The following is a 13,504-nucleotide window of genomic DNA, read 5'->3' on the forward strand; positions in this document are numbered from 1 at the left end:
TGCAAATAACTTGTAAATTTTTCTACAGTGAAAAATGCTTCATTGTATTCTTTTGCTAGGAGTTACAGTGCAAGCGTAAGTGTGAGACATTAACCTACAGGAAACACAGCTGAACTGGTTACTGAACCATCATTTTAGGTTAGCATTTGAATGGGAACTCAACCGCAGAGTTAATATTGATAATTCCAACCAGAATTGAATCAAATTTAACTCCTTCATTCCAACTACGATTTTTTTGGTTTTAGTACACTTAGTGAAATTAAGAGAACAGTAAGTTTCACAAAGATCTTATGGTGTTAATGTGAAGTCCTCACTTATTCAGTATGTACACTGGCTATAAAGCCCAGTCTGCAAAACTACATATTTGCGGGGGGTTGGGGAGGGAGAAAGCTAGCTGGGTTTTGGTATACTTAGTGTGGCTTTCAGGCACTGTATGTTCATCTTAACAGTGGGTAATGGACAACAAGATCCAAAAGGAGCATCATAATTGGCAGCCTACCTCGTGTCTTGTTCCCTCTATTATTTCAGTAGCTTCACTGGTCTCCATTTCTTCAGTAGCAGTCTGGAAAGAGACAAAGCAAAAGATTGCTAAAGAATGCTATAACTTCGCAATTGGAGTGTGGGATCCCTCTCAACATTCTTCCTGTTCTCCCTCTGCTGCTATGATCTGTCTTTCTCAAGGAGGCAGCTGTATGTAGTTCCCTCCAGGCGTTAACACAAGTTTCTCAGAAGTGAAGCAGGGTGCACCCCTCTTAGAGACACAGCATCCTTTCGCCATAGCACCCTGTGGACTGATGGACTCTTCTCCCCTATTTATTGCATTACAGGTGAGCAATGCACAGAACTGTGCAGGCATTTAGTTACAGCACAGGTTTCAGTGGAACACAAGCCCTTCTTCCTATCTGTCCTTCCTTATCCACTTGTTACTAGCAGCCTGGTAGAGTGGCTTATTACCTCAATGATGTATTCCTGAGTATCTGCCACCACTGAAGAAAATTCTACTAGAACAGTATGAGGATCTTCAGAAATAACTGTTGCCGCTAAGTTGTCAGCTGATTGACTTTCCTCAGAAACCATCACTTCTTCAACCTCTTTCAATGCAAGAAGGCAGCCACCTGAATGATATTTCAGGAATGTCAAGAGAATGTTAGTCTACTATGAAACAAGAGAAATCCAAAATCAAATGCTAGATCCCACCTAATGACACTTTTTATGGGCTACTGGTAGGTGGAAGCTAGCAGCAGTTATGTAGTCTCTCCCTACCCCCACCAAACATTTTGGCCCAAATTTTAGGCTCCAAGATATGCTACCTTGGAAACTAGAATCCAGCCTCAACAACTAATACAATGGAATTACTAGGAACATACAAGAGTTTGAGTGCTTAAATCAGATAGGACTTCAAAAGTCTTGCCCAATAAGAATAGAGGGGTGAAAGTAGGCAGTACGGGGTGCTGGTAAGAAGTGGCTGCTGATACTGGCCTGTATGCAGCCGACTACTAAAGTGCTACCATGGCAGTGCTTTAACGTCACTGCCCCTTTTGTCCATTTCCCCCTCCAAATCAGCAGCCCTGCCCCTAGGGACCCTGCAGGCAGGGCCACCGATGGGGAGTGGGGGAAAGAGACAGTGATGTCTAAGGAGGGTACTTTGCCATGGCAGCACTGTGTAGTTGCCCCTTTTACCCCCTCCCAGGTCACTACCAACAGGGGGAAGGGGCAGCTGCCCCAGGGCTGGCCATTGAAACAGGCCTGGGGCTCCCAGCTGCTGCCACTACCACAAGCAGAGGCCAGAACCCTGGGCCCTTTAAATCACCACCGGAGTCCTGGGCAGCATGGGCCAGACAGTGTGGATGGGCTGGCTGGGGGAGGCTGACCCCGCAGCTGGGCCCCTGTACATGTAAATGCTCAATATTACTTTCACCCCTGAGAATAGATCCCAAGATTCCTTAATCTCCCTCATAAGCAGCCAGGCCATTGTACCAGTATACAATTCAGCATATTTATGTTCCTAGCAAAGCTGTAACTATTCTCTAGAAGCATTATATGCCAACGTGATTTTAGAACATATTTAGTATATATAAGAAGAAGTAGTGTGACTCAATGGGTGCTGATCCAGTCAACCACGTAAATATTCGCAAGTGTTCTGAATATTATTATTTGCCCAGCAGACCATAGCAGCTTCAACTAGACATAGCACACCCCTTTATGGCATTTCACAGAAAAAGGTAGTAAGATAATGGGCAATTTCACTTGTCAAACCAAAAACAAATGTAGAGGTAGATTTCACGTTTAATTTTGCAGAACACAAAATGTAAGCAGCTTTTGGCACCTGGCACTTCTATTGTGTTTTAATCCCTTTGATGTTGGGAGACAGGTGAACTTGCATTAGTTTATGAAGACACCTGTTCCTTCTGGCCTCACCTGAAGCCTTGGAGAATGTAACAATTACAGGATAAAATAGCCAAACCCATATTGTGAGATTCAGAGTGGAAGCTGTGCGGAAGAGAGGATCTCTCCCTTTCAAATGCTGCATTTTACAGATCATGGAAGCTAGAGTTTGAAACACAGATAGCTCAGTGTTTTTGCCTCTGTCAGACTTAACACAATGAATTTGATTTCACTGATTTCCACTTTTAGTTATTGTTGTACTAGATGAATGGACTAGCTCTTGTTACCCATAAACCAGTTCTCTTACTGATCAGGGTTGTTTTTGGGTGGAAGGGTGAATGTAGAAGGGCTTTATTTAGTAGTTTAAAGAATAAATGTTGCACCTTTTGATGCCACTCAACAGCAGGTAAACAATCAACAGCTTATACGAAAGGTAGCTAGAGCCCATTCAAACAAGACTGGTCTATCAGCCAGTGAATTAGCTTAGTGTGACTTGAGCAGGCCTTGCTGTCACACTAATCTGAGAGGTTTACTGTTACATGGAGTCATACAAAATGATCACTAAGATTCAGCCATAGCAGGGCAGGTGGCCCAAATCAAGCCACAAGAGAATCCCACCATAGACAGATGCCTCCCTATCTCACCTTTGGTTTTTAAGTGCCTGTTAAGAGTACCATGCTCTGCGAACCCACGTCCACACTTGTAACATTTGTATGGCTTTTCGCCTGTGTGGTGACGGATGTGACGAACCAACGAGCCCTTCTCCCGAAAGCCCCGGTTGCAGAACTGGCAGGTGTAGGGCTTCTCCTCCAAGTGAGTGCGGAAATGAACCTGCTGGGCATTCTGCAGCAGAAAGTGGATACGATGGAAGAGTGACTGATAGGAACAAACCACTTAAACAGCCTCTTACAAGGAGTATTCTAGTTCTGACTTTGGAACAGACACCCCTTTGAGGTTTTCCTCTCTGCCAAGGCAGGAATATGCCTCTGCGACAAGTACAACACAGATTATTCTTGAATGAGGAAACAGCTCCCACTATTTCTCTACTGAGAGATGAACTGCAAGGCCATTGTATCTAATAGTAGAGTCCAGGATCCTTTAGTTCTCCTGGAACAGCTGAAGATCGCTAACTAAAATAAAACAGACAAAAACTGCATTCCCTCCACTGCATTAGGAGTCAGTTACAGAATGTCTATAAGGAGGCTGACATTGGTCCAGTGTGCTAACCGCAGCCTATACCTAGCACTTCAGAGGTAACTGCATCGTACTGTTTCTGAAGGCAAACTTCATTCCCCAGAGGTGATTAACTTATGCTTGTACATAGCAACTGATCTCTTAACTGTCATATTTAGCAAAGAAAAAGTCAGTTCACATAGCAAGTCATTTTTTTCTAACAAATCTGCTATTTGCTGTACCAATCCCCTGCAGCACAGGCTGTCCATCCAGAACAGGAGGGAATTTTCTCCAAAACTTGTTTGATTCTTACTCCTCACTTTAAGTCCCTCATTCTTGTATCACTGGATCTTAAAACAATTTAAAATTTTTAAAGAATTTCAGTTCCCTGTTAGACAAAGCCTGTTAACTTTCCACAGAGCATGACTTTGGGGAGCAAAGATCTGCAGACAAGAGTGTTTTGGAAAGAGGCACCTACCTTTGTTTTGTATCTCTTGCCACACTTTGGACAGGAATATGGCCGCTCATCTGAGTGCACCCTCTTGTGTCCCTTCACATGCGCGATGGTCTTGTAGAGCTTGCCACACTCACCACAACGGAAGCGCCGCTCATTGACATGCACTTCTTGGTGCTTTTTCAACAGGTAGCCTTTCATGAACTCCTTACCACACTCCTCGCATTTAAACACTTTGTAACCTAGAGGGAGACGCATCTTAGACCACAAGCAACAGTAGCACAAGGGAATTCTGAAATCGTTACTGCACCAAAGTAATAACGTGGTTATAGCGTGTCTGACCAGAGGGACTAGATGGCACAGGGGAGTTAATGTAAGATGATGTGGTGCTTCTCCCCTTCAGAGCCCTGGTTCAAATCAAGATCAGGTTGATAATGGTTCCGTTGGTACTATCTAATGGCTATTTTGTGTCTTACATGAAGCAGATCTGGTCTCAAACCATTTCCCAGTATTTTTGCCCACATCAGAGATCACCCAGTTTGCACTTGTCAGCAGTATCAGAGCCAAGAAGACTGAAGTCCAACTGTCCCTGCATTTTAATAGCGCTCCCTCCACAGCAAGGCAATGTGCATGCATGTAGCGGGAACATTTGTCCTGCTGCTAACTGTGCCGTACCTTTTATGTGGCTAAAATGAAAGACTTTCTGCAGAAGGCCATTCTCGTACCCGCCTTGGAGTGCAGTGAGCAAGAGGGGGAATGATTTTTCCATAAGCATTAATAATGGATAATAAATATGGGGTCTTCTCCATTCTCTTAATTGTAGTAGCTGCCTATTCTTTACAGGATACAGCTCAAAAATTGTACTTGTTTGCTTTTAAAGCAAGTCAAGGAGCTGTTCCAGCCACTCACAGATCTGGTCTCTCGTCAGTCTTTTCCCTGTTCATCTAGAATCCAGTTCTCATGTTCCTTACACTAGTGGGGGGAAGTTTGTGCGGAAGAGCCGTCACCTCTGCACCTCCTGAAATATGGAGCTGCTTTTGCATTTTTTAACCTAGACTTTACATCACTTTCAGATCTCAGGGGAAGTCTCTTCTCAATTGTTCTGACCTCCATTTCTCCATTAGCGTTTTAAACGCTAATTGAATCTGCATGCAGTTGTGGGATAAAGTTTGCACAACAAATGCTATACAAACAGTTCAGATATGTACATTTGAGAACAGCATTTGCACTAGGCTTACCTAAATGTCCTTTGATGTGTATTTCAAGGGAAACAGACCCACTGAAGACTTCACTACAGTGAGGGCAAACATAACTTTTGTATCCGTTTGTTTCTGTATCGGTCTATTGAAATTAAATATCATAATATAAGTGCCTTTTCCATACATTATGTGGAATCAATATTCCTAATCAAAATTCTAAGCTAAATGCCCTTTGATTTAAAGAAAAATCAAGTTATCAAAGAAGCAGATGGTGCTAACACTGCAAGTTCTAACGCACAAAAAATATTACACTCTGCTGGTCACTATGCTGATACATAGTGCACAAATATTAAAAGTGTAGATACACTGAAGCTAATGCCTAAGGTGCTCACATGGGCTGTTAGGAATCTCATGTATTTCCTGTAGAAAAGAAAAGAAAAGCTAATTGATAAAAGCACATGATGCAAACATACAGTCTCTACTTGCTCTACTTCAACACACTGTTCCCCACACTGCTCTTCTTCAGCTTCCATCTCTTCATTTTCTAGTTCTTCTGTAGCAGCCACACCAGGTTCATCTGATTTTTGCATCTCCTCCACAGTAACTTTTTCTATCACAATCCCAGAATTCCTCATGGCCTGCCTCAGCAAGTTCTCATTGTTCACTTCCCATTCACATGGTAGTTCCTCAGGATTTGATGGCTAAAGAAAATAAAATACTCAGATGATAAGAACAGCAGATGTGAAGTCAGCCTTTTAGACAAAAGAACTCTAGGTATTCCAGTGCTTGTCACCAGGGTGACCGGTTCTGTGATCTCAGATACCAGAAAGCAAAAGAGATGTGTCTGCTTTGGAGAAGTCCGAGAGCTTGAGAAACTCCAATTGAAAGGATACTTTCCAGCCTTTCACTTGGAGTCTAACCTCAGGGAGTGGCCATAAAATATGGCCATTTTAGGTCACCCAAGTAGTATACCAGATATCACTGATCACATAAAGATACAGGACAGATCACTTTTTTGATTTTATAATAGAGACTGTAAACTCCACGACCAGATGCTCTAGTATGGTCTTTTCAGGTAACCTACACAGCCATTTTTTTTTCTCTGAACATGCAGGCTGTTTTCCTATATTGGGGGTAAGCAACTTAGGGCGAGCTGATTTTCAATGGCACTCACACTGCCCGGGTCCTGGCTACCAGTCCAGGGGGCTCTGCATTTTAATTTAATTTTAAATGAAGCTTCTTAAACATTTTAAAAACCTTATATACTTTAAATACAACAATAGTTTAGTTATATATTAAAGACTTATAGAAGGAGACCTTCTAAAAACGTTAAAAATGTATTACTGGCACGCAAAACCTTAAATTAGAGTGAATAAATGAAGACTTGGCACCACTTCTGAAAGGCTGCCGACCCCTTTCCTATATGCTTTTGAGATCAGTTTCGCAGCATGGGCAGGAAAAGCATCCTTACCCTTATTTACACCTGGCTTATTAGCTTCTTTTAAGTTTCATATTCACATCAACATTAAGATGTTAGTAAATAAGACATTAGTAGCACCACAGACTTTTGTTTCTCCCCAAGCAAGAGGCTATATTGACAACCAGATGCCCTACCACTCTCAGGTCCTATAAAGCAGTGGTCTCCAAAGTGGGGTGTGCGCAGCAGGAGGAGCACCACCGAAGGAGCGCTGCTGGCACGGCAGCAGCTCGGCTATCCCCGCTCTGTCTTCGGCGGCACACTGGCGGTGGCTTTTTTTTTTTTTTTTTTTTGCACGTCCCTAGAGCTGGCCCTGGGGATGCACGATCCAAAAAGTTTGGAGACCACTGCTATAAAGAACCAGTCAGCAGCATGAGCTATGTCATTATTTTCAAAGGAGTTTAGAATATTTGCCATCTAGTGTTGGAACTGAAGTTCTACAGGAAAGGAAGCTACTGAACATAACAGAATTAAAATTAGCCTATACAAGCCCTGTGCGGACCTTCCTGAGTAAGTCCTCTTTAGATTCCTCTCCTTTTGAGTGTGTCCTTGGAACTGATGGGAAGGTGAATTTATGTGAGTAATGCTGCCTTCCAACTCAAGAGCCCTGGCCAAGGAACAGCAATTCTGCTTCTTTGCATAAAATATGCGAAGGGTATCCAACAGAAACAAACACTCACCTCTTGATCCAAGGATTTTGCATCAACAACAGGAAGCTCCTGCATTTGGACATGGACTTCATGAAGGACATTGCCTTTTGCATCTGTTAATAGGTGAATCACAGGAGTCTCAATGGATTCACTTGCTATAGGTGAAACAGTCTCTGTGTTTGAACTACAGGATTCTTCAAGAAAAGAAGCACAGGATTAAACCACCACTCTAATTCTGAGTGTGAAGCTAAACCCTATTTACAGCCACTTGACTTAATTCTACTTCGGTGTATCTTACTCAGTGTATCTAGAAATATTAATCTCTGGCTGAAGGACTGCTTTTTTGCATTTACCCTGTGTAATCCTTTTCAAGCATTGTTCCATACAATGAAATACAGCATTTTGCAGATGGATACATTTCAACACAGATTTCCATGTCAATTTTGTGATTATAATGGTCTTAGTGCCAGATTCTCAAATAAATCTTCCAATCTATGATCCGTATTTATTCATCCATGGTATGACTCTGTCCATGTGCACTCTGGATTGATACGTTCGCTACCTGTCCAGAGGTAGTTGTTTGTTTCTAAAAAAATGGGAGCCAGATTGCCTGCCCCACCCCCCCACACACACACAAAATATAAAAAAAATATGAAGGAAAATAATGTTATTTGAATGCCAGGAATGTCACGTGACCTACACTTTGTTTGATGCAGGACATGCATTTGCTATTTCACTGACCTGTTGGCAGTTCATCTTTGCTAACAACTATTTCTTTGCTCACGTTGAAACGGATTTTTTCGGTGCAAGGTGTCAAAGATTTCAGATGCCGTGTCAAAGCTCCTGATTCCCTGAAGCTTTTCCCACACTTCTTGCATTTGTAAGGTCGCTCATCTTGACAAAGTAAGAGAAAGCATGAATCATTACACCAAATAAATTTTATTAACTCCATCCAAGAATTTTCACTTGATCAAACATACGTCTAATACAGCATTTCCCAACCTTTTGGGGCACGTGTAGTTGCCTGTGCCCACTACCTTCCATCCAATTACATGCACTATCTGCAATGGCAAGAGTCTTTAAAACTGGGCTTCTGAGTAGCCCCAACACCATGGGATTTAGACTGCACTCAGCTCAATGCAAGGTGGAAAACGGTGGAGTATTTCAGCTCATCATTTAAGGCAAGATGGAGGAGCCAAGTACAGCCCAGTCCAACAATTAGGAACCACTATACTAAAACAGACAGTATCTTACCTGTGTGACGGCGGTGGTGTCGAATGAGAGACCCCTTTGTCCTAAATGATGTTCCACATAATTTACATTCATAGTCCTTCCTGCTACTATGAGTGATCATATGAGCTTTAAGGATACTGGCCTAGAAAATGAGTTGATTTTAAAAAATGGGTAGCAATGCTCCTTCATTAGTTGTTTTACATTTGAACAAATCAAAGACATTCAAGAACACTCACACTATTAATAAAAATGCAACTGTAGAACTGCTAGAATGTTGAGAAAAAACACAAAGTTCCAGCCATTATCAGGATTAAAGAAGTGCTTGTATCATTAAATTTACAAGTGAAGATAATGGACATGTTGGAATGCAGCCTAATGCAAAACTACATCAGTTATATAAGCCTTCCTGCTTCAGGGCTTAAGCCAATTACTACAGTTAAGAAGCAGCTTCACCTGCAGATTATTCCATGATTGTCCATTATAGAGGTTTCACACTTTCCTCACTGGCCACTATCAGAGACAGTGTAAAAGATAATGGGTCCGCTGTGTGATCTAGTATGGCAATTCCTTTGCAGACAGTAATTAAAGCTTTATCATGAATGTCGAATTTGACTGACTGGCACTAGTTTTGAAAGGAGGTCAATCTCCAAATAAGATTATGTAGTAGGAAATGAGTTTTCTATCAAGTCTGAAGAGATCATGATGCACAACTGTCCTAAAAGATTTGAGCATATGAACATTACAAAAGTAGACTGTAAAGCTACCAGCTCCATAACTTACTGTTTTAAACGTCTTGTGGCATAACTCACACACATATCGACCTTCTTTATTAACCAGCAGCTTAACCCTGATCAGCTCTGTGGAGCCATCTTGTTCCAGGTCATCGGGGCTGCCCTGCGCTTCAGTGATCTCACCATCAATCTGGCCATTTGGGTTTTCAAAAACATGTTCTCCTGTGACAATGACTTCTTTGATGTGCCCACTACCTGGGAAAATGATATGAAGACAGCTACGTTCTTTACATAACAAGGTTCACGTGACTCAATGGATTCAATTTTTTAGAATATCAAGTAGTGGAAAGAAAAGAGAAGCAGGTGACTAAACACGAATGGTATATGCCAGAGTCAATATTGACTGATTATGGAACTCTTTATTGCGTTTTCAAAGTCATTCTAAAAGGTGTTAGAGCTCAGGATGGATGTTCTTTGAAGTAGATTTTTAAATCTAAGTAAAATACATAATAAATATACTCAAGTTAGAGTTGGAAAGGTGCCTTGCAGGATTTCCATTCATCATGGTAGCTGCAGAGATTTAGTATGCTACCTCCTTAGTTCTACCAACCCCAAAGCTCAGGAGCCACACACAGATTCCTATGTGACAGTTTAATACATTGTCTCAACCACCAGACTAGTCAACAAGGCCTTTTTTAATCTGAATTATGACAGGGATGTCATCTCACATAACCTTTGAAAATAAATGCCACAATCATTTGAGTTGGAAGGGACCTGTAACTAAGTGGTCTGCAGCATGGATTTATTTTGTACAGAAAATAGGCAATACGGTGCAAGCCAAAATCAGTTACACTGCGGAGACACTAAAACAAAAGGTTGTACTTCTGCCAAATCACATTAGACAGGGATGCAGTGATTATGGACCAAATGGAAAACTGACAGGGAAAAAGTTCATTTCAAACTTTCTAACTGCGTACAGCTTCAATAGAAAAAAGTATTTTGTAATTATGTCTCTTTTAGAGGACCTATCAATTTACTAAAATGAATACATGCAGAAATGAATAATGGAAGTAAGGTTTCAGAAACATTAATGTCTTTATTTTAACAAGAGAAAATACTTCCATTACTAATTATTATGGGCATTGATTAATAATTTAATGTCACTTCATTTGAACTAAAAATCTAAAATTCTATTGAGAAACCATCTTCAGTTGCAGAGTTAACATTGCCACACAAGGACCTACATAGAGAAAAGTTTATTCAATTACAATTTTTGCCTCCAGTTTAGAATTCACTCCAGAAGATCCAAGTTATTTCTAAAACAGTCAAGGTCACCCTTGTGATGTAATAGAGAACTCCTATCCACAAAACGTTCTTAGTAAGTGTACACAGCAATTTTCAGACCAGAAGATGTGTGTATTAAAGTTATAACTCCCTAAAAACTGGAATTTGCAAAAGAAGCCATTAACTGAAAACTAGTATATGTTTTCATTGCTTAAAAAAGCACCTAAAATCTGTTTCTCCCCATATACACAATAGAGTGAAGCTAAATGAGCTCTGGCAGTATACAGTATTGACTATGAAATCAAATTCTTACAGAGCTAGTGAGGGCACCACTCAAATTTACAATGCAACTCCATCTGACTAACCTTTAGAGTAAGGCAATAGACTAAATGAGAATAGATTACTAAAGTAACATCTGTTACATAAAAACCTTGCAACTTACCTACTATAGAAGATGCATTACTGATTTCTTCTGCTATTGAAGATGCTTCAACAACTATATGAGCAACAGTTATGGACTCCTCAACAGAAGGAACCACCTGCTGTAACAGATAATGTTTTAGTAAGAAAAGTTAAAATCATATCTTATGTTCACTTATGATAGATTATTGTTCTAATTATTTTGAGACATGGCTGTCACCTTCTGTACTTCTTGGCTAGGAAGACTTGTTGATGTGGCAGTAATGGCTTCTTGAGTTCGTTGACAGATCTTTTGTAATTTGTGTTGTACAAATTCTTCCAAAGAGGTGAACTCAGAATGGCAACGACCACACTTGTGAACATCATCTTCATCTGCAATTTAAAATGTAAGAAATTATTAGATTTGGAAGTTAACGTATACAATGTTTAAGACTGTATGACAACAGCCCTTTGCCATCCAGCCTACTAAATCTCCCACAATATAAAGAGAGAAAGTTGGAATTGGAGCGTGTAAGAATTAGGACTATTTCTACCCCATTAAATACATTTTTGCTCTTACAGCAGTGTTTTCTTTCGGGGTCTGTAGAGGGTTGTGATGTTAATTTGCTTACAGGGCAACACTATGGCATTTATGCATCACAGGGACACGGGCTGGACAGGTCACAGCAACAAGGGGCTCCAAGTTTTTGAAGCCAAGTTACATAAACACTTTGTGCAGTCTTGCGAAAGCCTCATGAACATTTACCAACACACAGAACAGAGCAGAGGATATTAAAAAAGAAATCTAGTGACATGTTCCTTGCCCCCCCCCCCCAAAGTGGGGTTACTCATCCCAAGAGAGTGAAAATTTACAAAGCTGCCTTACTACATAGCCCATTACAGCATCTCCCTCAATCAGCACTAACCCTCACTATCTGCCTGAGAAACCTGGAAAGGGATAGGAAGCCTTAATCAGGAAATAAAACCAAAAAGAGACAGCCTTTGGAAGAGGACTTCTAGTGTCTAGAGAGCTGCTTTCTAGGAACATAGCAATAGCCATATTGGATCAGACCTGAGATCCATCTACTTCAGTATCTCATCCCCAAGTGTGGCCAGCATCAGATCCTTCAGAGGAAGGTGTAAGAACCCCCCACCCGCCCCACATTAGGTCTCATCTGGATTCCTACTAGTTAAGAGATTAGTTTACATGGTGAAGCATGAGGTTTAATATCCCTTCCAAATCTGTTGTTAGCATTAACTCACATAACTCTGGATACTGTCATTCATACAAATGTCCAGTCCTTTTTTTTGGATCTTGCTAAATTCTTGGCCTCAACAATTTCCTGTTGCAATGAATATGTATTTCCTGAAAGATACTTCCTTTTTCAGTTTTCAATTAGCCATTTTTTAAAAAATTTAATTGACTATTCTCTTGTTGTGTTGTATGACAGGGAGAACTGAAGCTCCCAATCTGCCCCACTAGAACATTTCTCATTTCATCAGGTCTCCTCTTATCTCCTTTCTAAGGGAAATTACCCCAATTTTTTTCCCCACGCTCTGCCAATGAGTTTCCCCAGGCCCCTAATCATTTCCATCACCCTTCCCTGCAGCCCCTCTAATTCTGCAACATCCTCTCGGAGATGGGCGACCAGCACTGCAGGCGATGGTCCCCAGGAGACCCCAGCGCTGCAGCGGGGAAAGCTATTGGAAGGGTCTTTGGCTTAGTCCCCATCCCAGGCCTTACGCCGCGCAACACCGTTTGCCTTTTTCTGGCCGCGCTGCCCACCGGGCAAAGGCCGCCTCCGCGCTGGCGACCCCCAGTCCCTCCCCTGGGGGGATACGGTGAATTCGGCCTCCGCCGCGCCCCGCTTTCCCGGGCACGGCTTTGCCTCCATCCGCAACGCGCTCCGCTTGCCCGCCTGCTGCCGGGGCCCCTCGCCGCCCTCTCCGGCCCCGGCGAACCGACACAGCCCGGGCTCCTCCGCAGACTGCGGTCCCTCGCTGCTCCCCGCTCGCCTGACCCTGACCCGGCGGCAGGAGCACGGGCGGGCGGGGAGGCGAGAGGCCGGGGCGGGCCAGGAGCGCTCTGGGGGCCCAGCGCTGACCGGGCCCCCGCCCCCCTGAGCGGCCCGGCGGGAGCCCCCCGCTGCTCCCTCTGGGCCCGGCGGGGGCTCCCCCCCCTCAGCAGGCCGCGCTCCGCTCAGGCCCCGGCCGGGGGAGCGGGCCCGCCCCAGGCCCGTTACCTTCCTCGCTGAAGGGCGCCGGGAGGCTGAGGACGGTGGCGGGGCCGGCGGGCGCCGGGGCCGGGCTGGAGGCAGCTGCCGCCGCCCCCTCCTGCTCCCCGGCCGCGGCTGCCGTAAGCCCCGCCGGCCCTGCGCTCGTTGCCATCACGGCCTCCATGTCGCAACGCGCCGCACCACCAAGATGGCGGCTTTACGGCCGTGTCGTCATAACAACGGGCCGCATGCGGCGGAGGGGGGGGTGGAGCAGGCGCGCGGCCGGCAGTGGGTGGGGCACCG

General features: G+C 43.3%; 1 protein-coding gene across 1 annotated transcript in view; it reads right to left on the reverse strand.

The window, feature by feature from the left end:
- The window catches only part of E4F1 (E4F transcription factor 1), a 15,646-nt gene extending 2,261 nt beyond the window's left edge, over positions 1–13,385 (reverse strand). Inside the window, exons 1-13 of the mRNA XM_074964991.1 lie at positions 13,229–13,385; positions 11,227–11,378; positions 11,029–11,128; positions 9,352–9,557; positions 8,593–8,713; positions 8,080–8,232; positions 7,369–7,532; positions 5,685–5,912; positions 5,251–5,353; positions 4,037–4,254; positions 3,030–3,228; positions 955–1,115; positions 500–562 (exon numbers count right to left, since the gene is read on the reverse strand). Coding sequence (XP_074821092.1) covers positions 500–562; positions 955–1,115; positions 3,030–3,228; positions 4,037–4,254; positions 5,251–5,353; positions 5,685–5,912; positions 7,369–7,532; positions 8,080–8,232; positions 8,593–8,713; positions 9,352–9,557; positions 11,029–11,128; positions 11,227–11,378; positions 13,229–13,385 — 2,025 coding nt within the window. The remainder of the gene's footprint in view (positions 1–499; positions 563–954; positions 1,116–3,029; positions 3,229–4,036; positions 4,255–5,250; positions 5,354–5,684; positions 5,913–7,368; positions 7,533–8,079; positions 8,233–8,592; positions 8,714–9,351; positions 9,558–11,028; positions 11,129–11,226; positions 11,379–13,228) is intronic.
- Positions 13,386–13,504: the final 119 nt, after the last annotated feature.

Source organism: Natator depressus, chromosome 10 (genome assembly GCF_965152275.1).
Source record: "Natator depressus isolate rNatDep1 chromosome 10, rNatDep2.hap1, whole genome shotgun sequence".
Taxonomy (NCBI): domain Eukaryota; kingdom Metazoa; phylum Chordata; order Testudines; family Cheloniidae; genus Natator; species Natator depressus.